This window comes from Rattus rattus, chromosome 13 (assembly GCF_011064425.1).
Source record: "Rattus rattus isolate New Zealand chromosome 13, Rrattus_CSIRO_v1, whole genome shotgun sequence".
NCBI lineage: Eukaryota > Metazoa > Chordata > Mammalia > Rodentia > Muridae > Rattus > Rattus rattus.
Window position 1 is genome coordinate 5,871,601 of NC_046166.1, and position 25,122 is coordinate 5,896,722.

The 25,122-nt window shown below is 47.1% G+C and overlaps 1 protein-coding gene across 3 annotated transcripts in view; it reads right to left on the minus strand.

Moving 5' to 3' along the window:
- Positions 1-25,122, minus strand: part of Cacna1d (calcium voltage-gated channel subunit alpha1 D) — a 293,823-nt gene that overhangs the window by 114,367 nt on the left and 154,334 nt on the right. For 2 of the 3 annotated variants that reach the window (XM_032919474.1, XM_032919472.1), the window contains exons 5-8: positions 21,043-21,185; positions 16,881-17,033; positions 16,286-16,482; positions 9,817-9,920 (exon numbers count right to left, since the gene is read on the minus strand). In XM_032919474.1, the coding sequence (XP_032775365.1) occupies positions 9,817-9,920; positions 16,286-16,482; positions 16,881-17,033; positions 21,043-21,185 (597 nt within the window). Of the gene's footprint in view, positions 1-9,141; positions 9,246-9,816; positions 9,921-16,285; positions 16,483-16,880; positions 17,034-21,042; positions 21,186-25,122 lie in introns of all 3 variants that reach the window. The other variant, XM_032919473.1, reaches the window with a different exon arrangement.

Here is a 25,122-nt window from a genome sequence, read left to right on the forward strand (position 1 = left end):
AAATCACTGCAGCTGCGATGGCTTTTACATACAGATTTTCCAGCATTAAACTAAGAAAAACTTCAAACACACATAAAAGCATAATGGATTATAGAATGGATGCCACCTGTATGCCTACCAGCTGGACTCCACAAATAACATCTGTTAAACCTCCATTATCATCTCTCCATGCGTCTCTCTAGATGACTACCAATACAACCCCGCTCCTGGAACATTTTTAAAGGTAATCTGAAGACATGTGAATATTATAATTTTTATAAAACTCAAATCTAAATCACGCCAATTCTTGATTAATTTTTTTTCTGTGATTTCTCTACTCTTCAGATATGACCAAAGCTTACCACAGGCTCTATAAGGACCCAGGAGACCTCAGCTCTGCCGGCTAGTCTCTCTCCTCCTTTGTCCCTGCCTCCCTGAACCCTCAGGTCCTCAGTTCCTGCCTTCCCAGCTTTGTTTAGTTTCTCCAACGTCTTCTGCCTCTTCCCCTTCTCCAGCCCTGATGGGAAGCTCAGTGCTCGCTGCCTCCGCACCATGCCTGCTTATGGAGGATGCTGCTTCCGTCTTCGGTCCTCAGGGACACTACTGTGTGCCTCCGCCGTACATCAGTAGTTGTGCCCCAGAACGACCCCTCCTACTCTCACAGCATTTGTAAAGGTTTTTCGTCATAAGCTTGCCTTCTCAATTAAGCATGTTTTACAAAGACAAAGAAAAAAACACACACACACACACCACCAATCACCTTTCTACATAGCTCAGGTTGGTCTTGAACTCATGACTCCTGTGCCTACATCCCCGTGGCAGAATTGCAGGCAAGTATTACCATGCCCAGGCCTCTATTCTGAACTCATTACAGCAACCACAGTGGCTAGTGTGACCCTTGGGCAAATACAGCTCCTCTGTGTAGGCACTCAAACATTACTTATCCGATAAAGGGAAAGGCCATTCTTTTTTAAACAGGAGAAAAGGAGAATTAATATGAATCTATTAAGTCTTATCTGTTGTTTGGACCTAACTAGATGGTACAGAGTATTCAAGAGTCAGCCATTCAGCACTGCCTCCAGACAAAGTCACCGTGTTCCAGAAAACTAAAGGGAAGTAATTCAGAAAGCCCCGTGGAGACTACAGAGTTTCCCATAGTTCCTCTGGGTGCCCAAATCCACATCCTGCCAGCACTGCAGGTTTAAATCTTAGCTGCTTCTCAGACAGCTGTGAACTGCATGACTCCCCCACCCCCAAACCCCCTTCTCCTTCAGAAAAGGAATCCTCTTAAAGAAAATGTATCTTTGAAGCATTTAGGGCAAACAACTTCCCCAGACCCTCTCGGGGTTCTGCCTTGTGCTGTGGGACCTATGCAGGCTGCCTCACACGGGCAGGGTACAACTCGTGCTTCAGATAGATATATGTGCAGAAATAAAATCAAAACCCCGAGAAGAGACAGATGTTGAGCTGTCACAGAGCGAAGTCCCACACGCGGCAGACGTAGGTACCAAGCTGCCCTACGGAACCAATACCTCAGCCGTGAAAGCAATTTTACTGGCCTATCTGAGAACACGCAACAGAAGGAAAGGATCCGGCAGAAGACGGCAGTGACATCTAAGATACAGTGCTCATCCGTACGTTTCTCAGAAGAAGTCAGATTATTAAACTCATCCTTTTCCTCGTAGGCGACGGTGAGCGCCACCAGCAGGGTCAGGAACACATGAGAATTATGGCTTTAATTTCAACTATGAAGGTATCACCAGCTTTTGTGAAGAGCTGAGTCTGTGCATAAAACCACTGTAATGGATTCCACTCCCTTAGGACTTGAGATCGACAGACTCGACCGTCGGCTCTGCGGCACCTTCTGCCCTCGACAACCTTCTGCCCTCTGAGCTGCGCGACGAGATAAACACAGGTGGAGAGAAGAGAGCTGACGGTCGGCTTTGGACGCAGTTCGCCACGGGCGAGATGGATACCCACATGAGGCCAGCGGTGCCTGCCAGGTCCTCAGAGGCCTCTGCTAGGCGCTATCAAAGACAGTGTGGTCAGGAGCAGATGACAGCCACAGCTGACAAGTGAGAGTGCTCTACTGAATCTGTTTCCAGAGCCTGGCTGCTGTCCACTGCTGTTGCCAGGGAAACAAGCGTCAGCGTGATGGAACACGCATCAGCGAAAACTTTCTCTTACCTCATTTCCACTGATCCAAGAGCCATTTCTATGGAAACGGCAGCTGCCCTCCGGCAGCAGAGAGGTCGCGTTTACTGGTTGATGTCAGGTGTGGTTACCAGCCTGCATACTTCTGGGACCTTGGTACACGCGACACTAGAGTTTCTTTGTCAGCTATGCAATGAGGACGCTTAATGCCCAGAGTAGATATGCATGTTTTGCTTGGTTCATTAGAAAAGAGAAATTGGGTATTTTCCCCTTTAAAGTCAAATTGGGGCTTAATTTCTTACTTTACCAGAGCCAAACCAAGAGCATTCCTACAGGACCGTGGCTCTTTCCTGTACCCCAACCTCAGATCTATTCCACTTATAGCATGACCTCCAAGTTCAAGGAGGACACCCAGCTATGAGGACTGGCTTTCCAGACAGCCTCATCCAACCCAAGAACAATTATGCAACATTTTGGAGCTTTTTGCTTAAAGTGACCCTCAGAGGTGTCTGGGATTCTGGGAGCCCGGAGAGCACTTACGTATAGAAGGAAACAGCTAAGTTTAAGAACTCTCCGTAAGGACCTCTCCACCATCTCCTTCTCCAAGACAAGTTCTCACTATGCAGCCCTGATTGCCATGTTAGCACACTACGTAGACCGGATTGGTCTTGAACCCTTACAGAGACCTGCCTACCTCTGCTTCCTCAGTGCTGAGATTAAAGGCATCAACCACCATTCCTGGGTAAGGCTAGACTTCCATTTGCCCAGGAGGGTTTTGTTGTCCAAGACATGGGTTCTCATTAACTCAGAATATTATATTTCTATGTCCGAGGTGGGCTGATGGTTACTTCAGGACCCTGGTGCTATCCCTCTTAACACTGCAAACAGTTCGACTGCTTGCCTATGATGCAGATATATCAGAGGTGTAGGTACCTGCATGGAGGAATTCTACTCAGTAGATAGTGGTAGCAAAATTTAAACTGCCATGAAAAGTTATGTGGAATGACTTCACTTAGAAAATACTCAACGGGGTTGGGGGTTTAGCTCAGTGGTAGGGTGCTTGCCTAGGAAGCGCAAGGCCCTGGGTTCGGTCCCCAGCTCCGAAAAAAAAAACCAAAAAAAAAAAAAAAATACTCAAAATAGCGAACCCTCCTCCTGCTGTTTTGTCTCATAAGCCAGCATCCAAGAAGACGGCAGAGGTTTCCTACCTCACAACGCCGTGAATATAACTGGACCAAGGACCAACTCCCCATGCTGTCAGCCTGACTCTATTCTGCAAAATTCTGGCACAGTGCGGTCTTCAGTCTCTCCAGGGACGTCGCCACCTTCCCGCCCCATTTTTCTCTGTAACCATTGATCTTTATTTAGGAAGAAAAGGCTTCGCAAAAGCAACTGTGCTTCGTCTTTGTCTGGGCCTGGTGTTTTACGTCTTCAGAACGGGGTCTAGGACGTAAGTTTCAGAAAGATGAATTGTTTTGAAAATTGCCTCTGCTCTTTCCTTTTTTACAATGTTTTGCTTTACCCTGTTTGCCCCCTCTGCCCCCAAACTCTTCAAGTTAAGATAAACAGGCCTGGTGATGGTTCACCTCCTTTGTCAACTTGACTGGACCTGGATCGCTCCAAAGGCATGTCTCTTCGACAGTTTTCCCAGAAGAGTTTAACTGAGGAGAAAAGATTCATCCTGAGTGAAGGTCACACCACCCCCTGGGCTGGGATCGCAGACTGGACACAGAGGGAGAAGGCAAGTCGAGCACTGTGTTTGCATCTCTCTGCTTCCTGAGGCGGGTGCAGCAGCGAGAGCACATCGTGTTCACGCCAAACCTTCCCCCTCACTGTGGACTGTATCCCCTCAAACTGCGATCTCAGGCAAACTTTCCTCGTTATGCTGCTTCTACCAGGCATTTTGTCACAGCAAGAGAGAAGTAACTAATAGAGGCCTCTAAGAGTAGAAAACTCAGTAAGCGAGTTTAAAAGCAGTCTGCGACTTGGTAGAGTTGAGGCTTACCAGGACACACAGAAACATATACACGAAATTAATTTAGAGCCAACTGGTTTTGGAACCGCAGACACATCGGCTCGGGTTACATTTAGTTTTATGTCTTGAAACGGGACTTATGAAGGACATTTATTACCTGAAAACATACAGAGCTTGCTTCAGAAGAGCGATTTTAAATTTTTTTTTTTTTTTTTTTTTTTTGGTAAGATGTTAGCAAAAAGCCTTGAAATCCCAGACCAATGACGAATGACTTCAACCTATTATTTCAAGCAGGCCTGGGAGGGAGTTTATGTAGCAATGTGTTTTAGACACAATTGCCTTACATTGTTTACCTGCTTACATAATAAAACATTTAAACACGTGACACGGCTTTGATTTCTCACCAGCATAAACCTATCTTGGCCAATTGTGATTAACTGGCTTAGGAAGGCCAGTTTGCCTTGTTCCAGGTCACTGATCTATTCTCCCTTGAACCTTTCTGACAGTCACCCCTGAGGCTCTCCATTCTGTAGTTCTCTGAAGGCTCCCTGGACTCCATGAAGTTGGAACTGACATAGGTTCCACGTGCAGACGCACCCGTGAGGAAAGTCACCTCAAAGAGGGAAGGACTTGGCCCAAATCACACAGATGGGAAGGCAGAGCAGACTCACACTGTAGTTATTTAAGCTGCCATGCCTGGGCACTGCTTTTCAGAAACGTTACTCCTCGCCGCAGATGCAAAGGAGGAGAGAGTCCTCACTGCGTCCAACGCCAATAACAGTGATTTTAGTCTGCAGACAAGATACTTCACAGCTGACAAAGAACTCCTATGTCCCATGGCCGTCTGGTGGCATTGAGTATAGTATAGGTGTACATAACAAATATCCTCATGTTTCCTAAAATATGCAGCAATTTCTCCTCTTGAAAGTTTCTACAGAGCCCCCTGCTGCACTGTCTCATGTCACCAGGGTGGGTTGGGGGTGGAGCACGGTCTATAGATTGAAGAACAGACATTATAGAATGTGCTAGATGAGAAAATGCCTTGGAACATTTCTTCAGGTAGCTCTACATTCGCTGGCTGACCTCAAGCCACTCTGTGAGGCTGGGAGCAAGACGGGATCATGTCTGTATTAGAGAAGAGACTAAAGATCGGTGTGACAGATACACTGTCACCTTGGGATGCTGGCAAGGCCAGGTTCTGGGCTTCCCTGGGACTTTAGGAGCCTAGGAAATCTCCCTTGGCCACTCAAACCGCAGCATCACAGAGCCGTGGCAGATAGAAGGTGGGTCCTGAAGTAGAGAAGCAGGTTCCCAGCCATGAGGACCGCTGTCCCCTGGAGAACCCTTTAGCAACATAAGAACTGTGCTCTCCTATGTGCATATAAGTCAGAGGCAAACCTTGAGAGTGCCAGGATTTAAAGGGGCAGCTCTAAAAACCAGCAGCTCCCAGAGTGAGAGGTTAAGACACACACCCGCTACCTGGACCTCAGGCCTAAAGGAGGCAGTCTTTTTAGCTCTTTGCCCATCATAGGATCACCAAGGATCATCAAGGACAGCCAAATGTTAGGCCCTAGCGCTGACTACCGGCTGTCTCCGCTCTTCCCACAGAGCACCGTGAGCAGAGGTGCTGTCTCATCTACACCCAGGCTCCCAGAGCAAGCAGTCCATGAGCTTCAGTCCCACCTCGGGGAGGAAATGAAACAAAACAGACAGTGTTTTCAGAGACTCAGTCTGCAAATGCCTTAAAAAGTGTGAACCCCAAAATAACTGTGCAGATTATGACACAACCATACTTAATGCCACGGCCATACTTAATGGGAGGAGCTACAGAAGCATAAGCTGATAAGATGTTTAACGTCCAGACACTGTTACGTGTTTGTCACTCCAGCACTCTCTAGGGCAAGACAGGATAGCCACCAGCCTGACTGAACAGTGAGAAGCTATCACACACACACACACGCACACACACACACACACACACACACACACACACACACAGGTCTCAGCCTTCGACACAGAAGGTGTCAAAGGTGTCACTGTCTACTAGTGAGTCCTCATTCGAAGGTCATAACACGCAAGGACACAAGGTCTTGGCTAAAGTCCCTACAGTGGGACACTTGGAGCTCATTGTGTTTGAGACCACACCTGTTCGTCTAAAGTCCCTTCAGGGCTCTGCCACAGAAATGTCTTCTGACATTTTGTGTCCTAGCTTTACAACACTTCTGATGTTTCCTAAAAAAGAATGCTATGAAGAACCCTAAGATTACAGTAACGATTTGAAGTTTGCTTGAACAATAACAGCAAAGACTGTGTCTGGGGACAAGGGCCCAGGCAGTGGGAGAAGTGCAGGGAACCCTGGGAGGCAGTGCAGGCCCTGAGGGCCCAGGCGGTCTCCCCTCCGACAGCCTGCAACTCTACTAGCTGTGGACTTGCTGCACAGCTCGGGCTCCAGACTGAGCCTAAGGCTGGAGTCTGTGCTTTGGACACCTTGGCACCCCTGGCCTCTGGCCCAGAGCCAGGCCTTCATCAGGAACTTGGAGAATGGTGGTCAAAGAGCTTTGCAGACCCAGCTCCGACTCCACCTGGAGAGCCTGCTCCAGCATTTCTTACCCAAGAGGCTTGGGGTGGGAGGGAGGAGAGGAGCGTGCACCCTGGAGGAGTCTGGGCCCAGCATGAGCTGACAGATAAAATCGTCAACAAGTCTTAGGTTTGCTTCTTAGCATTCAGGTACCATTTGGTTTCTCCTTTATAGTTTTCTTTGAAGAAAATAGTGCCTTTCAAAAACTCGTTATTTCCCCTCAAGATACACTTTAGTAAACTGTTAGATGAGAATCTGTGCTTTTTTAAGCCTCTGGCTTTGCGGTCCTCCGACTAGACTTCACATGGAGGCCCTGTCATTACAGTGAACTTCTGCCCCATCTTCTGCTTTTTTAAACACCTCAGGATTTGGCTGGCTTATATCTCTGCTTTATCACGCCAGAGGCAACAGTCCCTGCCCAGGGAGGGAGAGCCACAGATAAGGCATGTCACTGGCACTGTTAAAATTAGTGGTTCCCATGGCCCCCGTCAGTTTAGTTGGGTTCAGGAGATACGGGGCGCCAAGCAACTCACAACACAGTTGCGGGTGCTGGCCTTGTATGGGTAGTTCCTGTGGCAAAGTTTCTCCAACTAAAACTGCCGCTCTAACCAACCTGACCCCAACTTCAGGTCACAGAGGCTCAAGAGGAGGAAGGTCTTATAGCTGGGGGAGGAAGCTCATGCCTTTAAGCCCAGCACTCAGGAGAACCATTTTGAGTACAAGACCTGTCTGGGCTATACAGTAAGTTCTAAGCTAGCCTGAGCTACAGAGTTGAGACACTGTTTCAAAAATGAGAGAGAGAGAGAGAGAGAGAGAGAGAGAGAGAGAGAGAGAGAGAGAGAGACCAAAATGAACAATGAAGTCAAGGAGGAAGGTCTTTTAAAGTTGGCAATGTGGTAGAGAGTTCAGACGGGTTCTGGGTGCCGTTGTTTCCTCCCCTCCCCGGTTCAACCATTCCTTCCCTCCATTTTCTTCTCACTAGAGGGAGGGAGGGACTGCTCCAGGGCCACTACTAGGTAAGGGACTAAAGACTGTGAATCCCATGGTATAGAACTGATTGCACTCAATTCACGGCAAGGCAGGTTTAGAGGAAGGTGAACGGAGTGGTTAAGGTGGCTAACTGGGCTTTGCCTTCTGCTCTGCGAAAGACAGCGTCTCCGCAGACGAGGTAAAGCTCACTTAACTCAGCACACGTGACGATACCGTGGCCCTGAGACACAGCCTCTAAGGAGCAAGATAAAGCGAGTGAGCAGATAAGCTCACTTAGGATCAAGTCTATCAGTGCGACTTCCTCAGAAAGTCTAGACTCAGTGCAGTGACTCGGGTCAAAGGGAGGGCGCGTGGGTGTCTTCTAGGCTGTTGGGGGCAAGGACTGTATGCAGTACTGATGGCGTGTATGTGTTGCTGTTGGCTTTGTTTTGGGTTAGAAGTTGACTTATATTATTATTCCTTAATTTTTCAAATTGTACATATTGTAAACATTACATATTGAATTCTTAAGACAAGGTATTTTAGTAACCTCATTTAAAATTGAATACAATTCTTAATTAAATATTTTATCCTAATCATAAGACAGTACCACAGGTAGAATTCAATAAGACTCTAATGGTGAGAAACCCACAACGTTTTTCTGGTCAAAATCAACCCCCACTTATGGAACTGCTTTTGAGAGAGCCCCAGCCCCACTTCGATGGGGATACCCCACTTCCTGGAGCCCTTCAGACATTCTGACATTCTCATCTGCTCACGGGGCCTTTAGAACACTGCCTCCCACCACTGTAGGGCACAGCCCTACAGCCCAAGGCCCTTCCCAAACCCATCTCTGCTGAACCTGATGGACGCAGGGTAAATCCAGGGATAGGCATTAAACAAAATGAATTTTTAAAATGGTGACCAAATAATGGGATAGATATGGCTGTAAAAGGCAAACATCACTCTGACAAGACAAACACTAAGTCAGAAGCACAGCTCACATAGTGATAAGCCAGGCTAACCCAACGTCCCGACCTCAGGAAGCCAGGGCTTGAAACTGCTGGATATTTATGTACCAATCTAGGCTTTACCACAAAATCTGAAACACCACTATTTACAATGCTCTGGGAGTGACTAATGAGGGCCGGGTCATGTACTAATGGAATGAAACCCACAAGAGACCAAAGTCCCTCCCTGGGGGAAAAAAAAACAAAGCTAGGAAGCCTTTTATTTGCTTGTAATTCACCTCTAAGGGAAACATTTTCATTAAGTTAACAGTGCTTGGCAGGCATCAGAAACACAGAATCTCACAGACAGATACAGCCAGAAAGAATCACAATTCAATCTAAAAGCAACACACAGAGGGGACATCAGAGTCCAAAGGCATGCAGAGAAGTTACCAGGGAGCAGCTGGGAGGGAGACACACAGGGCTGCCTCCCACGTGGCGTGGGGAGAATGTGCAACAGGGATCCAACTGCTTACCCACTAAGGACACCAAGAACCAGGTTAAGGACGAAAAATGAGCCAAGGATGATCAGACTAACAAAATACACCCACGGCCACTCCCATCCTATCGCATCATTAACCTGTAAAACGTAAGGAGATCAGTTATCAGTTATCCATTTACTAAAGGACAGAGCCCTGGTTGCAGCTGCAGGACCACTCAGGGCTTCGGGTGGAGGTCAACACTCCAAGGAAAGGGCTTGAGTGAGCCTGTACCCCTGGCTCAGTTCTCCTCCGAGGGGCGGGGCAAACCCCGATGCTGAGATCTTCAGGAAGAGACTCTCCAACGTCAGTCCAGACCTCTCAGTTAGCAGCAGTCGTAGGCCAATTAATGAGCATTGGATTTGGATCCCGACCAAGAAAGCAATTATAAATGTATCTCATTTTAGGACAGACAAAAGGCCAAGCAAGGGAAATTATTTAAATCCCAAGCAACAATACCGATTAATTAATTCCTGGTCAATAATCTCTCCGTGGCTTTCTTTCACGGTAGCTGGTGAGGTTCCAGGAAACAGCCTGGTTTGGGAAGCCTCAGCAGAAGAGAAAGCGGTGCGAAGGGGTGGTACCCAGCCACCGGTCCCTCTAGCAAAGCCTGTGTGGTCTTGGCAGCTGTTCTCGGGACTCTGCTTTCAAGATGAAAGAGAGGCAGCTTACCCGCTCAATACACCAAGCACAAGATTTAGTACGAAAAATGACCCAAAGATGACGAGACTGACAAAATACACCCAGGGCAATTCAAATCCCATAGCATCATTCATCTGTAAGAGATAAGATGGGCTCATAGGAGTGGGTTAATAGGAGAATCTAGTCAGGAGAGAGGGTCATGTTAGAGAGAACATTCTATACATTGGATTAAACATTTACTTAGACTGAGACAGAAGCAACCATCAGACATTCATTACACATTCCCAACACACACGCACACACACATACAAACACACACACACTCACACACACACAACATGCGCACACACACACACTCTCACACACACAACACACACACAACATACACACACACTCACACGACACACACAGACTCACACATAACATACTCACACACACTCACAAACATGCTTGCACACACACACTCACAAACATGCTTGCACACACACTCACAAACATGCTTGCACGCACGCACTCACACACATACTCACACACTCACAAACATGCTTGCATGCACACATGCACACACACAACACACACATACTTACACTCACAACACACACTCACACACAACACACTCACACACATGCTTGCACACACACACTCACAAACATGCTTGCATGCACGTGCTCACACACACTCACATGCAACACACTCACACACACTCACAAACATGCTTGCACACACACTCACAAACATGCTTGCACGCACGCATGCACACATATACTCACACACAACACACACACACACACACACGCATGCCTGCACACACACACAAACAAAGACTCATATAGGCTTCAGGCCAAACAGCAGATCCTGGTCCCAGGTAGAGAAAGGAGATTTGGCTCTGACTCAGGACTCTGGACTGATAAGCAGTTTCCAGGGCAAGCCTCGGTAGAAGATGGAGCCAGCGCTCGCTTCCCTGGAGCCCAGCTGCTGCTCTATCCCAGTCCGTCCTAACTGCTTTTAAAACGTGGTGGAAAAGTCCTAATTATAGAGTCAAACCTGTAACACTGGACTCTATAAACTCCTCACAACAAACCCTAAAAACTAGCTTGGCACGGTGACGCACGCCTTTGATCCAGCAGCTGGGGGACAGATCTGGATCTGTAGTTCAAAGCCAGCCTAGTAGTCTACATGGAGTTCAGGCCAGCCAGGTACACAATGAGAACCTCTCTCAAAATAAATAAAAAACAACAATCACCGTCCATTTGGAGATAATCATTCTATCTATCTACCCCAGGAAGCCTAGCCCACCGTAGGTTTGGATTATCTGTAGCCAGCGAACTATGCAAATATGGAACTAATGAATGAATACTTAGTCTACTAAGTAAGCAAGAAAACAAGAAAATGTTCCAAGGCCACCAGTTGACATGGGAAGTGTGTGTGTGTGTGTGTGTGTGTGTGTGTGTGTGTGTGTGTGTGTGTGTGTTTCTCGGCTGTACCTGTTAAAAGAGCCTGGCTTTAATTTATATCTGCCCCACCCCAACTCTGACCTGACAGGTGTTCAAAAAAAGAGCAGGACTGGGACAGAGGAGCACCTGACTCCGCTGCTCATCTAGATATGGCCTCCGAGTCAGACTTCCGGGGAATGTCTGGGAGAGAACAGCTGGCACACAAGTGCTCTGTGGATCCACAGGTGCTTTATGGGTCACAGCTGGATGGGACTTTCCAGTAACACAGGGCAGTGTTCGGTGGGACAGGCTGAATATTAACCACTTCCTCCACAAGGGAGGAGGCGCTGAGGACTAACCAGGTGACAGAAGAGACGGACTCAAGGCCCCACTCTGCAGGAGTAGCCTGAGTTTCAGCTGGTCAACAGTCTGGGCAAACCTGTTCCTGTCCGGCAGCTGTGAACCCTCAGGGTTTCAAGTCCTGTGCCTTTTTGCACATTATCTGTGTCCAGGTTTCAGCTTTACAGAAAGAGGCTCATGCATTTCACAATTTTTGCTTCGTGCTGAAGTCAAACAGGAAAAGGGAGCATTTAAAAAAAAATCACCTAACATCTGTTGCTGAAATCTAGGGAGAGGGCATTAACTCCCTTATGAGACACCTGTTTGGCCACATGCAAACTGACGTGCTTAATAGAACCCTCTCCTTTCTCACATCAGCAATTGGAGGAATGAATGAGCCGGGGCCACGGCTCCAAGGGTTGATCTAATTAAGTTGGATAAACTAATTTCAGTGGGAAGGCTGAAGGCGACTCTTCCAAAGCAGACACTGTCAAACTCATCTCAGAATCCACACGTAGGGAAGAAACAGGCTGCTTCGTGTGGTGGCCAGAGCCTTGGCCTTAAATCAACACCTGTGACAGAGATGTCTAGGCTCTGCTGGAGCGGGGTGTGTACGTGGCGCGTACGTGGCGGAGGGGAGAGAGCCCTAGTGCAGGGCTCCCAATAGATGCCTTACTCTTGACACCAGGCCATCTGCTTCACCTGCCCTGCTCAGGCCTTGGCGGCTTTCAGAGTAGGGCGCTGGTAACAGCTGTCTGCTCTACTGCAAGGGAACATCTTATTTAAACCTCTCAGGAAGGGGTGCTCTGTAGACTTGCATGTTCTCCGATCGCTGTTACCTGGAAGGGCAGCTGGAGACCACTGAGGGGAGGCGGGAGCTAAACAGGACTGGCTGGTGCAACGCTTCTCTTTGCCAGAAGAGAGGAGACTTAAGCTCTCAGGGCCAGTCTTTGTCCTGCACAGATGCAGCAGGGCTGAGTGCTTACAGGCTCTCATGCACAGAGGGAATACTCACAATGGCTGGGGCTGGTTCCCCCACATATCCACATCAGACACTCATTAGCTCATGGTCCCAACTTACCACGTCTCCAAAGAGCTCGGCTCCAGTGTGCCTTTGTGCATGGCCCTTTCCAAGACCCTGCCAGACATTTGCCAGCGGTTCTGGACAGTTATGTCCTAAGTGTGCTAGGGAATGCCAAATATAAATTTGTCTAGAGGCAAAGACTTCGTCCACCCTATACAAAAACCTAAACACTGGGAAATCTGTTTGCAACTGATATTTAAAACTGAATCTCCTTTCTTGTCCCAGGAGAGTGGATCAAAATACTCTTGACACAGCCCACAGAAAGGGCTAGGTCAGTCGAAGAGGGACAGTAGTGATGTGTATTTGTTGACACCTGCTCCAGGCCAGGCTCTGTGCTGGGTGGAGATGTCCTGTCCTGGAACGCGGTGGCTTCCAGCTGACTGTGGCCCATAAAGTACCGGGAGAGCTTAGCTCCTTGGCTCCTGCCTAGCTCTGTGATGAGCTAATAAATGTAGCCAACGGTGATTAAAGACAATCCCTACGTGCTTTAGACAGGAAGGTCTCACAGAACACTCTGGAATACATTACTCAGCTGCCCCCTAGTGTTGTAGGAGGATCCATAACCCACCAGCAAGTCAAGAGAGCAGTAAGGAGGGTGTGCTTTACTCCACTGTAGGCAGCAGTCCCACAACTGCCGGAAGGCCAAATCTGTTTTTCTTTTATATGATTCTCAAAAGCTAAAAGTGGGCTTCATGTTTTTAAGGGGTTTTGGGGTTGGGGGAGGGTAAAAGGGAGAGCATTTTACGATGTATGAAAGTCATAGGGAATTCAGATTCCAGGATCTAGAAAGGAAATCCAGCCAAGACGGGGCCATAAGCATCCGGTCACGCCTAGTCCCTGGCTGGGTCCAGGCTCAATGGCAGAGCTGATGACTGGAATGGGGATCGCACCCCTGCAAGGCCAAACGTAAGCCTTTATTAAAAAGTCCACAGGTAGGGGTTGGGGATTTAGCTCAGTGGTAGAGCGCTTGCCTAGGAAGCGCAAGGCCCTGGGTTCGGTCCCCCAGCTCCGAAAAAAAAAAAAAAAAAAAAAGTCCACAGGTTGATGCCTCTACTCAAGGACTAGAGACACTTGCTGAGGACCAGGGTCTCTCCACACCACTGTCTCCATCTCAAACCTCCGATCGAGGAAGGGATCGAGACTAGAGTAATGGTGAGGAACTACATGCGCCCCTCCATCACAATAAAGGTGTTATTTAATTCACACAGGATGTAATTCAAATGCCCAATTATTAACTATGTTACGGTCATAGCAGCAGCAGAGCACTTCATCGTCACGAGTGATACTGAAAAGGTCTCAGAAAAGCACATGCAAACTGGTTTTCCTGGGTGCAAGAAGTTTTCTCATCTTTTGTTCACACACTCCTGAAATTTTCTCTGTGTGACAACAGGGCGACTTCTGTGAGAGAACCAACGTGCAAAAATGTAAGATAAACTAGAAAATCGTCTGTCAGTCAAGGCATGTTGTATCGGCGTCTGGCGGTTCACCGTGACAATACAGAGAAGACTAAGCGGAGAAAGTCACAGACTTTACTTGTTTTACAAGAAAAAAAAAAGAGTCCTACTGTTTGGGGGAGGGAAAAGCAGAGTTTGGGCTTTGGGGGATGACATGCTCTATTTATCAGCCGTTCTGGGGGAAGAATGAAATGGAGGCTTTGCTCTGCTCAGGAGATGAGGCTTAGGGGACACAGGTGACATCAACACTTTACCCAGCCTGGGAGCTCAGTGCCTGAGGATGCCCATCATTCTCTCCAGGAGAAGGTATTGCTTGTGGCTATAACCAACATTTGTGTCCACAGACACACACACATATGCACGCACATGCACACACACACACACACACACGCACACACACACGCACACACACATGCACATACACACATGCACACACACATGCACATACACACACGCACACACATGCACACACACAGGCACACACAGGCACACACACACGCATACACACACACACACACACACACACACACACACACACACATGATTCTACAACACTCAGAAATAGGGATGAAGGACAAACGAACTATAACACGTTGGTGATGTTTTCTTTACTTAGGACAGCCGACCCTCAGTATCTGTGGGGACCAGCCCGAGCTGCTCAAGCCCCTTAGATAAACTAGTGCAATATTTGCATATGACCTATATCCACACACCCCCCATTGACTTTGCGTTGTCTCTGGCCCACGTTTCATTCCCAACAGCACTGAACCATCGCTCTACTGTATTGTTTAGGGGATTGTTACAAAGCAAGTCCAAACATATCCAATGCAGATGAATTTTTTTGTGTGTGTGAATTATTTTCAGTCTGCATTTGGTCAGTCCGATGTAGGTTAACCCCATGGACGCAGGATCTGTAGATACGGAGGGCCGGCTGGACAGGAACACCTACAGTCTCACAAGCATAGTGTTCACCAGAGAAGGGAAGCAAGACCCAAGGCTTGGTGCGGTCTCTGAAGGCAGAGAGTGATTTTAAAAAGTACCTCATCACTTCTAGGGTTTAGAACCTACCAAAAGCCACGTCTCCATTTCTAAGCCTTTTACCCAGAAGATGCCCATTCAAGAATTACTATTAATTTCCTGGAAAGTGGTTCTCAACCTTGCTAATGTTGTGGCCCTTGGACGTAGTCCCTCATGTTGTGGTGACACCCAACCATAAAATTATTTCCATCCTACTTCATAACTGCAATTTTGCTACTGTTAGGAATCGTAATGAAAACATCGGACCTAAGGGAGTCACAGACCACAGGTTGAGAACTGGACAATATTCTGTAAGAATACTGGTTTGATCCATTGGAATCTGGGCTCAAAATCTATGTGATGTAAGCTGTATTTTCCAGCAACTCCTCTACAATGGGGTAAAAATGATGTCTAAACTTCTGTGAGCTTTAAAGGTTCCACCTATCAACAAAGCCCGGGGGAAGGGAATGGCTGTTGCACTTAGTTTACAGCAAACCCTTTTGGCTCTGCCAGGAATGAGAAGAATCCTACCCTAGTCACCAAGACATTATCTACCTGCTGCATGGTAACCAGCCCTGGCATTGTGGCTTTTCTGTTACCTCTGCTGAGCTCTTTGGCTCAAACAAGAGAGGAATGGGGGGCAGGGTATGTCCTGGCCTGGCTGACAGTGAGGGAGGGAGGATAGGAGAAAAGTTAGCAGTGAGCTATGATTGGCCACATAGAGCTATAGGATGCATGAAAGCGGCCCTCACTGTGTCCCTCGCCTCCCCTTTAGGATCTAGTAAAGTAACCGTCTTTATGTATAGACTGTGGGAGTCCAGGGGCCTCTTCTTCCAGAAATGTTACTCTTGAGTTTAACCAGGACAGCTTTGGCCTTCTCCAGTTCCCAGAAGGAATTAGTGGGCAGGAGCAACTGCAGTAAGAAACAAGTCCCCAAGAAGTACTGGGGACACTGAAGGCTAAGAGGCCAGGAGTTAAAGTCAGGCAGCAGCCTTTCAGCACTGGGGCTTCCCCCTAAAGCTGGAGGGTGGGGGGTTCACCAAGAGAGGGTCTAGGTCTGCTTCCCTTCCCGAAGAACTGACCTCCAGGGCTCTGTTCTCGGCCAGCTGCCCACACCAAGGACACCTTTAGCAAGGGACCAGCATGCTGGGAATTGTCCTTGAGCTGCTTACCCAGTAGAGCACATCTGTCCAGCCCTCCATGGTGATGCACTGGAACACAGTGAGCATGGCAAAGGCAAAGTTGTCAAAATTAGTGATGCCTCCATTGGGGCCGACCCAGCCGCTCCTACATTCCGTGCCATTGGCGGCACACTGGCGTCCATTCCCTGAGAACGCGCATGGAGCTGGGTCCTCTTCAGCTACTATATCTAGAGAGAAAAGAAGCAGAGGCATGACTCAGAAGAGGAACAACCAGGACCCTTGCCCAAACCCACCACACCCAGCACCGGCACCCTTGCCGCCCAGGACTGCATGGAATGTCCCCTCACCAGCAGAACTCAGTTTCTTCTGGTCACCACCACCCACCACTCTCCATTCTCGTCCCCAGTGCCTCTCTTAGGCTGACAGAGAACAACGGGGTTACCTGCCTTGCCTCGTGCAGGGCCCCCACCCTATCCGCTAGGACACTTTCCATAGGGGATAGGTATGGGAAGCAGGATGAGCCATCCTCCACACAATCTACACAGAAAGAGGCAACAGATGGGAGGGGAAGGCCCGGGGCAGCAGCGCCTCCCCCTAAACAAAGCAGAGAACGGTCACTACTCACCTGAGTCAGCAAAAAAACAGGTTTTGTGCATTTTTCCAATAAAAAGTTCCAACCCTATAATCGCATAGATGATAATTACGAATAACACCAAAAGGGCTATGTGGAGGAGGGGGACCATGGCTTTTATAATGGAGTTCAGAACAACTTGTAAACCTAGGAGGGAGGAAAACCATGTGTGAGTAAAGAAGACGCTCAAACGAGCCATAAATACATTTCCTAATGATGCTTGCTCTACTTGTGACGTGCAGTAATAAAATTTAGAGATGTTTCAGAGACGTTAATTAATACTAACCCTCGATATGAGATGAGCTAAGAAGGGATTTGCACAGATCATTTTGTCCGACTCCTTCACTAGACAGATGGCAAAACCAAGACCCAGAGAGGTGTTGCCAGTATTTAAATCACTCATTCACGCATGCACTAACTTTTGTATCCATTGAAACAAAAACCACCTGAATATTTGCTATCTACAAAATACAGGGTTTAGAGCCTCGATCAATATAAAGATTACAACAAGTGACACTCCCGAAGAGCTTACAGTCTAGGGGTAAACATACGAATGTAGCGTTAAGTTAAGAGCAACGGCAAACAGAAAATTAAAGAGGGCTGAAAACACTGTCACAGGATAGGGTGAGGATAGAGGACATAAGGTAGCTTCCCATTCATCTGAGTCTGAAGACAGATTCCCACAGGAAGGCCTGGGCAGAGAACCCGGGTGTCACAGTGAGCTGGAGTGGGGGTGAGTGTTATCACAGCTAGTCATAAAGGCCATTAGCAAAGAGGGCACAGCCACTCAGTTCTGGGAGTCAGACCCCAGTCTATTAGGGAACGTTGCCTCAGAGAGAGCGAGTGAGCGGACAGCAATCAGCGTGAAAGGCAGACGAAGGACTGGGAAGAGAGGTGGGGCTCCGGGGAGGCTGGAAGGTAGAGAAACCTGGGGTCTGACTTCAACCGCAGGGAGGGGTGAAGGGAAAGTGCCTTAGGAGAGGGTCAGGGACAGATCTCACCTGTCCCCCATCAGACCCCAAAAGAAAAAAATCCCTCCATGTGTTTCTAGAGATGGTCCTTCTAGGATAGAGACACGCAGGGGCAGCAGAAGGCTGAGGGACTTAGAAAGGTGGAGTTGGATGCTCAGTACAATGTTAGGGTGCGGTGTCCTGCAGCTAAAATGTGGTCTTGAGACACGAGGGACTCAGAGCTGCTGTGGTGGTGCAGGTACTGACACAGTAACAGTGAGGGACTAGAACGGAAAGGAGCCCAGAGCCTGCTGCACTAGACCTGGGCTGCCAGGCTCAGTGGTTAGTACCGAGCTCCACCCCCACCACTCACGGCCTCGGCTTGCTTCCAATCAGTTACTTGGTCCCTTTGTCTTTCTTCCTCCTATTTTCCCAATATTTATTCCGAGAAAGAAGGAACACACGACGCTGAGATCCTCGCGTTAAAACAACGCTGCAGCTGGAACAAGCCAAGAAAAAGGAAAGAGGCCCTCATATGCCTCCCTCGTTAAACACCAGTGGGGAGAGGCAGAGGGAGGGCTGACAAGATTCTGGCCAGCAAGACACTGACTCCCAAAAGCCTTCTTTATGGCTAAAATTCTGGGCCTGTCTTTAAATGTTCAAATGGTTTCTTTTGCAAACAAGACCGACAAGATGATTTTTAATGTTTTGTTTGTTTGTTTGTTTTGTCCATTGCAGGCAATGAACAGACGTGGGGAAGCACTGGATCCCATATACATGGACAGGGTTTCTTGGCTACTATTTTGATAGTTTTCTTTTTTTAGTTTTCTTCTTTAAAACATGAATGGACCGTTCCAAAGCACCGAAGAGTTAGCTCTTAAACTCCACTGCAGTGAGCCACTGGTCTCAGGAATATATTGATTAGTGCGACTACTGTATTGTAGATCAGTCAAGCTTATGAGAGAGTATCAAGTTGCATCTCAAACCGAGTGCATATGCTTTCTTACATTCTGCTCCTTGGGGACACGCTCAACATGCACGCCACGAAGACAGGGGAAGGATGCCATGCAGGGGTGAGGAGACCTGGGCCCTGGGTGGCTCCCTTTCACTTCCGAGAGCTCAGAAGTTGTAACGTCCAAATTGGCCTTCCTGAGCTCCTCTGAGAGACAGTGAGAACTGGCCAGAGGGTCTTCAATGCCCTTCCCCATTTTTATGGTCTTGGATTCTAGTTTTGTTCTTTCTTTTGTTTGAGACAGAACCACCATACCTGGTGCTTTTAGACTTGGATAAACATTTATCAGGTAATAGAATGTAAGTCCTCAAAGATTCACCAAAGTCCACAAATCATACACACACACACACACACACACTTGCACACACACACACACTTGCACACACACACACACCTGCACACACACACATATACCATACCCACATACACAGATACACACACATATAAACACACACTCACACACACACATACACACATACACACACACATACACACACATGCACACACATACACACACATACACACACACATAAACACACATACACACACACACATACACACATACACACACACATACACACACGCACACACACACACCCATCTTCAGGAGTGAGAAGACAGTGCCTTATAAGTATAGGCAAACAGTCTTGGGCATTTCCAATGATTTCAGGTGCTGGATCGACCAAGAAAATCACCAAGACGGCAGCTAAGAACAGCATGACCTGACGGCCTTGATTCCTCTCTCCCATGCCTGCTGGATCTAAAATGCTCCTGACAGGAGCAGCTGAAAGACAGGCTTACTATGGTCAGAGCCTCGCTTGTCTCTGTGACCTGTAACAGAGTGAGACGCAGACCACCACAGATTCCAAACGGCCTTGTGTCTTGGGGGAGGCCTGAGCAGAAGGCTGTCCTGCAGGGTTTACAGAGCACTAACCCTTCTATAGAAGCCTCCTCAGCCCAAGGGGCCAAGAGTCCTCGCTGGCAAGGGCCGCTCACGCACGCACCAGCCACAGCTCCAGGTCTGCACGCAGCGCACGCCACAGGCAGGTGTCCTGTCATTTGCTCTTAAGGGGGAAAGGCTGTCATGGTTACTTTGAAATTAGATTAAGCTGTGACAACTCAATCCGAAGGAGTGTATTTGCTCACTAAGCCCTCCATTTCATCAAGTTACATTTAATGGCGCCAGCCATTGCCAAGGTATTTCCGTTCCTCTCGATTGCTTCCAGACAGTTCTGTGGTTTTTGACTTGCACTGATCTTTTTCAATGAAAATAAATGAGCCATCTGGAAAAATAAGTACACTTAGAGCACCACTTCCTACATTTTAGATGTTAAATTTGGAAATGTAGTATTTTCTTTTTTTTTTTTCCAGAGGGGTTTGGTGCGTTCTGAGTGCCTAGGGTTTAATAAAACTTCATGAGGACATTCTGGGAGGAAGAGACTCGGTATTCTGAGGGCTTTATAAGCTGTGGAAAGTGGGTGCGCCCAGCAGTCCTGTCTCCTGTGCCAGCTCTGAGTACCCTACCTGCTCAGAGCACAGTCGAGGACAGGCAGAAGGATGTCCACACTCTCAAGGCCCCAGAAAAGGTAGTCTTGCCAAGGGCAGAGCTCGTGAGGCAGAGGCCAAGCAGGCTTCTTAGCGAGACCTTTCCCTTCCCAGCCCAGGTGAGATTTAACGTGACCAGAGGTTAGACTCAGGAGACAAGCAGGGCCAGGCACTGGCTGACATGCGGAAAACATGTCATTCCCCTTCTCAGAACGGGACAGGTGTCATGGCTAGCTGTAGGCCTGAAGTGCAGCTATCCTGCTGCTCCCCGCTCAAAAGCCTCCAACTTCAATTCAGCTACCCCTTCAAGGCGAGGCGGGCTTGGGAGGAGAAAACCACCAGCTCTCATCAGAGCACAGAACTGAGCAAGCGATGGGAAGCTGGAAGCCCAGGTTTCCGACTGCCACCTAGCCTCTCTCAACTGAAAGCAGATGACAATAAATGCCACCTGCACTCTGTTGGGAATGTCGCAGAGAGCCACATGGATGGTGCAAGCTTCAGTACTCTGCATCGGAGAAGGCCTGCTGCTATCAGGCCCCCAGTAAGGACAGGACGACTCCCCGCAGAGGACTGTTTCCTGCTCCCAGGATCTACCCTGGAAAGGGGGAAAGGCAAGTCCTTCTAGGGGTAGGAAGCAAAATGTACTTACTGGGCACTCCTGATACAAGTCGAAGCGGTCTTAACACTCGGAAGGCACGGAGGGCTTTGACATCAAAGCCTCCTGATTTGCCACTAGAGTGATTCCCGCCTTCTGTTTCTTTGGTTAATTGTTCCAAAATTACACTAAACAATCTGAAAGAGGAAGAGAGAAACAAATGTTAGTCTGTCACCCAGGTAAGCAAAACAAGATGGTAATAGTAGTTATTTTTGAACAAGGGCTAATTCTGGGTGGCTGCTAACTAAATAAAAGAAGGCAGAGAACCGGGGCCATGGAACCCCAGCCTGCCCTGTTACCTGAAAGGACCTCAGACAGAGGCTGCTCAGACCTGTGTCTGAGCCAACAAGCAGGCACCCACTGAGGATCCCAGAGGGCAAAGGGACAACTGATGACAAGGATCTTGGAGCCCGAGCCCCATGTAAAGTACTTCACATCTGTCACTGCGCCCACCTTCACGGAAGCACTACCAAGGCCCCTTTATACACTCGTGGTTGATGGGCGAGACTCAGCCCGGCCACCAGTGACAGAGCTAACATTCGATTCCAGGTGTTGTGGCTGATGGTGAGGGGGTTTGTAAGGACAGGGAGTTTCCATCCCTGCTGCTCATCTGTTTCAACTCAGTCACCAGAAACAGTTCCTGACACACGCAGTGTTCTCAAGAAACATCCTGATGCAGAAACAGATGGACGACTTCAAAGTTCCACACCTTAACGTGCCCCCACCTCCACCCGAACCCTCCTTGAGGTTTTTGCAAAACAATGTGAATCACGGGTGCCGAGCAGCTCGGTGTGCCAAGGCTGAAAGAGTTATCTAAGGGAAGGCATTAATATCACCGTTTTCTCTTCCGAAATGTGAATGAAGTTATATCTGGCCACAATGACAAGTTTTTTCCGTCTCTCAGAAGGTTTTCCGGATAATGCTATTTTCGGACAGTCTGTTCATTCGACAGTTACTTTTGCTTTTTTTTTTTTTTAAATAAATATTTATTCTTTGGAATGGTCGCTCGTTTTTTTTTTTAAGAGTAAATATAAATTTGCCCGTTGCAAACAGCGTCAACTCTGGCCGATCAGATTGTAGGAATGGTTGGCCCAGCAACAAAGAAAAGGTTTCTAAAGTTTAATTAGCAGTCAAAGCAGAAATTCTGCCCCCTCCTTGTCAGGCCTCTGGGTCACCAAGACACTGGGTCCATAAAACACAGGGTGGTCTGATTGTGGGCCTGATAGGGCACAACTCTGTCACTCAAGGGTGTTTATAGACACTCCTTTGTTTTAATAACAGCATAGCAATTAGCAAGGACCCAGGAGGGGAAATGAACCACATCCCCACCTTTGTGAAGCTTCTGACCTACAGTGAGCGTGAGTTCTGACTGAGGAAACAAATCAAGGCTATGGAAGGTTTCTTCTTATGTTGGTTTCTAAGAATGACTGTAAACTCCTCCAGCAATGCTGTTGTGAAAAGTCCCCCCAAACCCTCCTCCCCGCAAAAAAAACCAAGTTCACAGCTTCAGAGAAATAAAGGGAAAAGGAAAAACTTCAAACTCTGCAAATGTGGAAGCCACAGGAATTTTCAACCCAGAGGGTTAGGAAAGCAACTTCTGCAGGTGGTGACTGAAGACCGCTTCAAACATTGCTGGTTTTGCAATGTGGACCCCACAGTCATTTCATGGTCCATTCTTCAGCAGGGTCCTTGAAGACAGGTAAATAATGTCTCTCCCACTACAAAAGAGCCTGAGACCAAAGGAGAAGCTGGCTACCACTTCAAGTTGGTGTGGGCTGGGAAGCCTCTCTTCTCTAGGGCTCAGTTTCCCTCTCAGTAAAATAAGAAAATGTTAATTAAGAATCTCAAATGCTATGCTCTAGTTCTTTCCCAGTCCTAATAATAATAATAATAATAATAATAATAACAACAACAATAATAAAAGCACCATGTACTTCAGCACCTGAACAGATATGGACAGAAGGAAACAGCAACATAGGATCCTAGGCTGTTATTAAAACTCTACCCCAAGAGGAGAAAAGGACATATATCCAACTGACCAAGGCCAGGCGCACCAGAACGATGCATGTTGTTGTTCTTTACCAAAGCTTAAGTGGCAATCTTGAGTGTTTAACATATCTTCTGAGACCCTAGGAGGGTGGGGTGAGGGTTCGTCCAGACCAGCTTTACTTTAAAGGAAGCAACCTCAGAAGAGTAGACCTCTTGGTCCTCGTGTGTTCGCATTAATGGCTACATGCTCCTTCCTCAATGTCTCTTTTAGTGGGAATCTTGACAAAAGTAACAGGTCACTACGGACTCAGAATGGAAAACTCATTGGACAGAGAAATAGACCATAGATGGAAACTTTAGTGAGTGGGAATTTGATTCAAAGAAAGACGCTGTAATCGATCTTTTTCTTTTATAATTTTTCTTCTGCTCTTGCCACGACCAACCATAGTTTAGTAAACATTTTCCTTCATAGGTTTCTTTTATGGTGGTGGGAAGTAGGTTGATACTTTAGATAATCTTTCTTTGTATACTAACAAAGAGATACATTCATTGGCTCTAGCCCTACCTTGTTATTTTTATCTTTAACAACCAGCTTCGCTGCAGTTTATTTTATAAATATGAAACACACACCTGCTTAAAGTTTAAGCTAGCTGAGTAATGGCAACATTAGGAAATTCAACAACCACTGTCAAGACAGAGGAGTCCGCCACCTCTAGTGGTTCTCTAGGACCCCTTTGCAGCCTCCTTCCCTGGACGTGGCTACCCTGATGGGCTGACTACTCAACTACACAAGCATTTCCCTATTCTAGAGACTATATAAAGAAACCACATGGTATTCTTTTTTTTTTTTTCCTTTTTTTGCTTGTCATATTTTTTGAGATTCATCCAGAATGTTACATTTATTAAATCATTTTATTGCTAAATAAAATATTCAATTAAATAAGCATGCTATGATGATCTTTTTCAGTTTACCTACTCTGTGGTATTAAGCTATTTTCAGCTTCCCCCTATTTTGAATAAAGTCTTTCTATAGGCATGTGTTTCCATGTCCTTGGATAAGCACCAGGAAAACTAGTAATATGGTCACATGGCAAGTGTTTTTCAATCCTGGAAGAAAGTGGGGAAGGAATCTCTCTAAGTGGTGTTATCACTTCCAGTTTTAGAAGTGGTTGATGAGAGGTTCAATTCCCCATGTGTAGGCTCCCACTTGGTATCTTTGATCTCATTGCAGCCAGCAGTCCTGGTAGGCACAGTGCAGTTACTGTGGTTTGAATGACCATTTCTTTAGTTACTAACAATGTGAGGGGCTTTTGTCTAGCCCAAATTTTTTAATGAAGATCCATTCAGATATTTTGCCCATTGTATTCTTGAATAATTCTGTGTGTATATATATATATATATATATATATATATATATATCAGATATATATCAGATCAAGAACTGACTTCTTTCCTTTTGCCTTATGGGAACTGCTTTTTTCATTTTTTTTTTCCACACTGGTTTTTGAAGAAAAGTTTTAAGTTTTGATAAACTTTAATCTTTTCAAGGTCTCTTTGATGGGTACTGCTTTCTGCCTCTTTGTCCTCTGAGACAGGATCACACATGTCCCACGCTGGCCTCCAACTCACTACATCTTGACTGAACTTCTGAGCCTCCTCCACTCGTGTGAGAATTTTAAGGTGTTCACCGCCGGCGTTCAGGCCTGCCTGGGAATCATAAAAGTTTTCTACAGTATTTGTTCCAGGAAGCTTTATTGTTTAAAATTGTCTACAGTCGGTAAGAAGGCGACACATGGATGGAGGTAAGAATAGTCCTTCGCATTGACAAATGGTTGTTTCCACACTGTTTACTGGAAAGTTTCCTTGTGTCATTGGATCATCATGGCGTCTTTTTCTAAAATCAATTGATGTGCACATGTGGGTCTATTTCTAGATGGCCCTATTTGATTCCATTGATCTTCATGTCAACTCCTAATGTCAATATTATCTCGACTCCAATAACACTAGAGCAAGCTATAAGGCTCCAGCTTCGTTCTTAACGAGTTCTTTGGCCAGCTTAGAATCTCTCTCAATTCCATACAGATG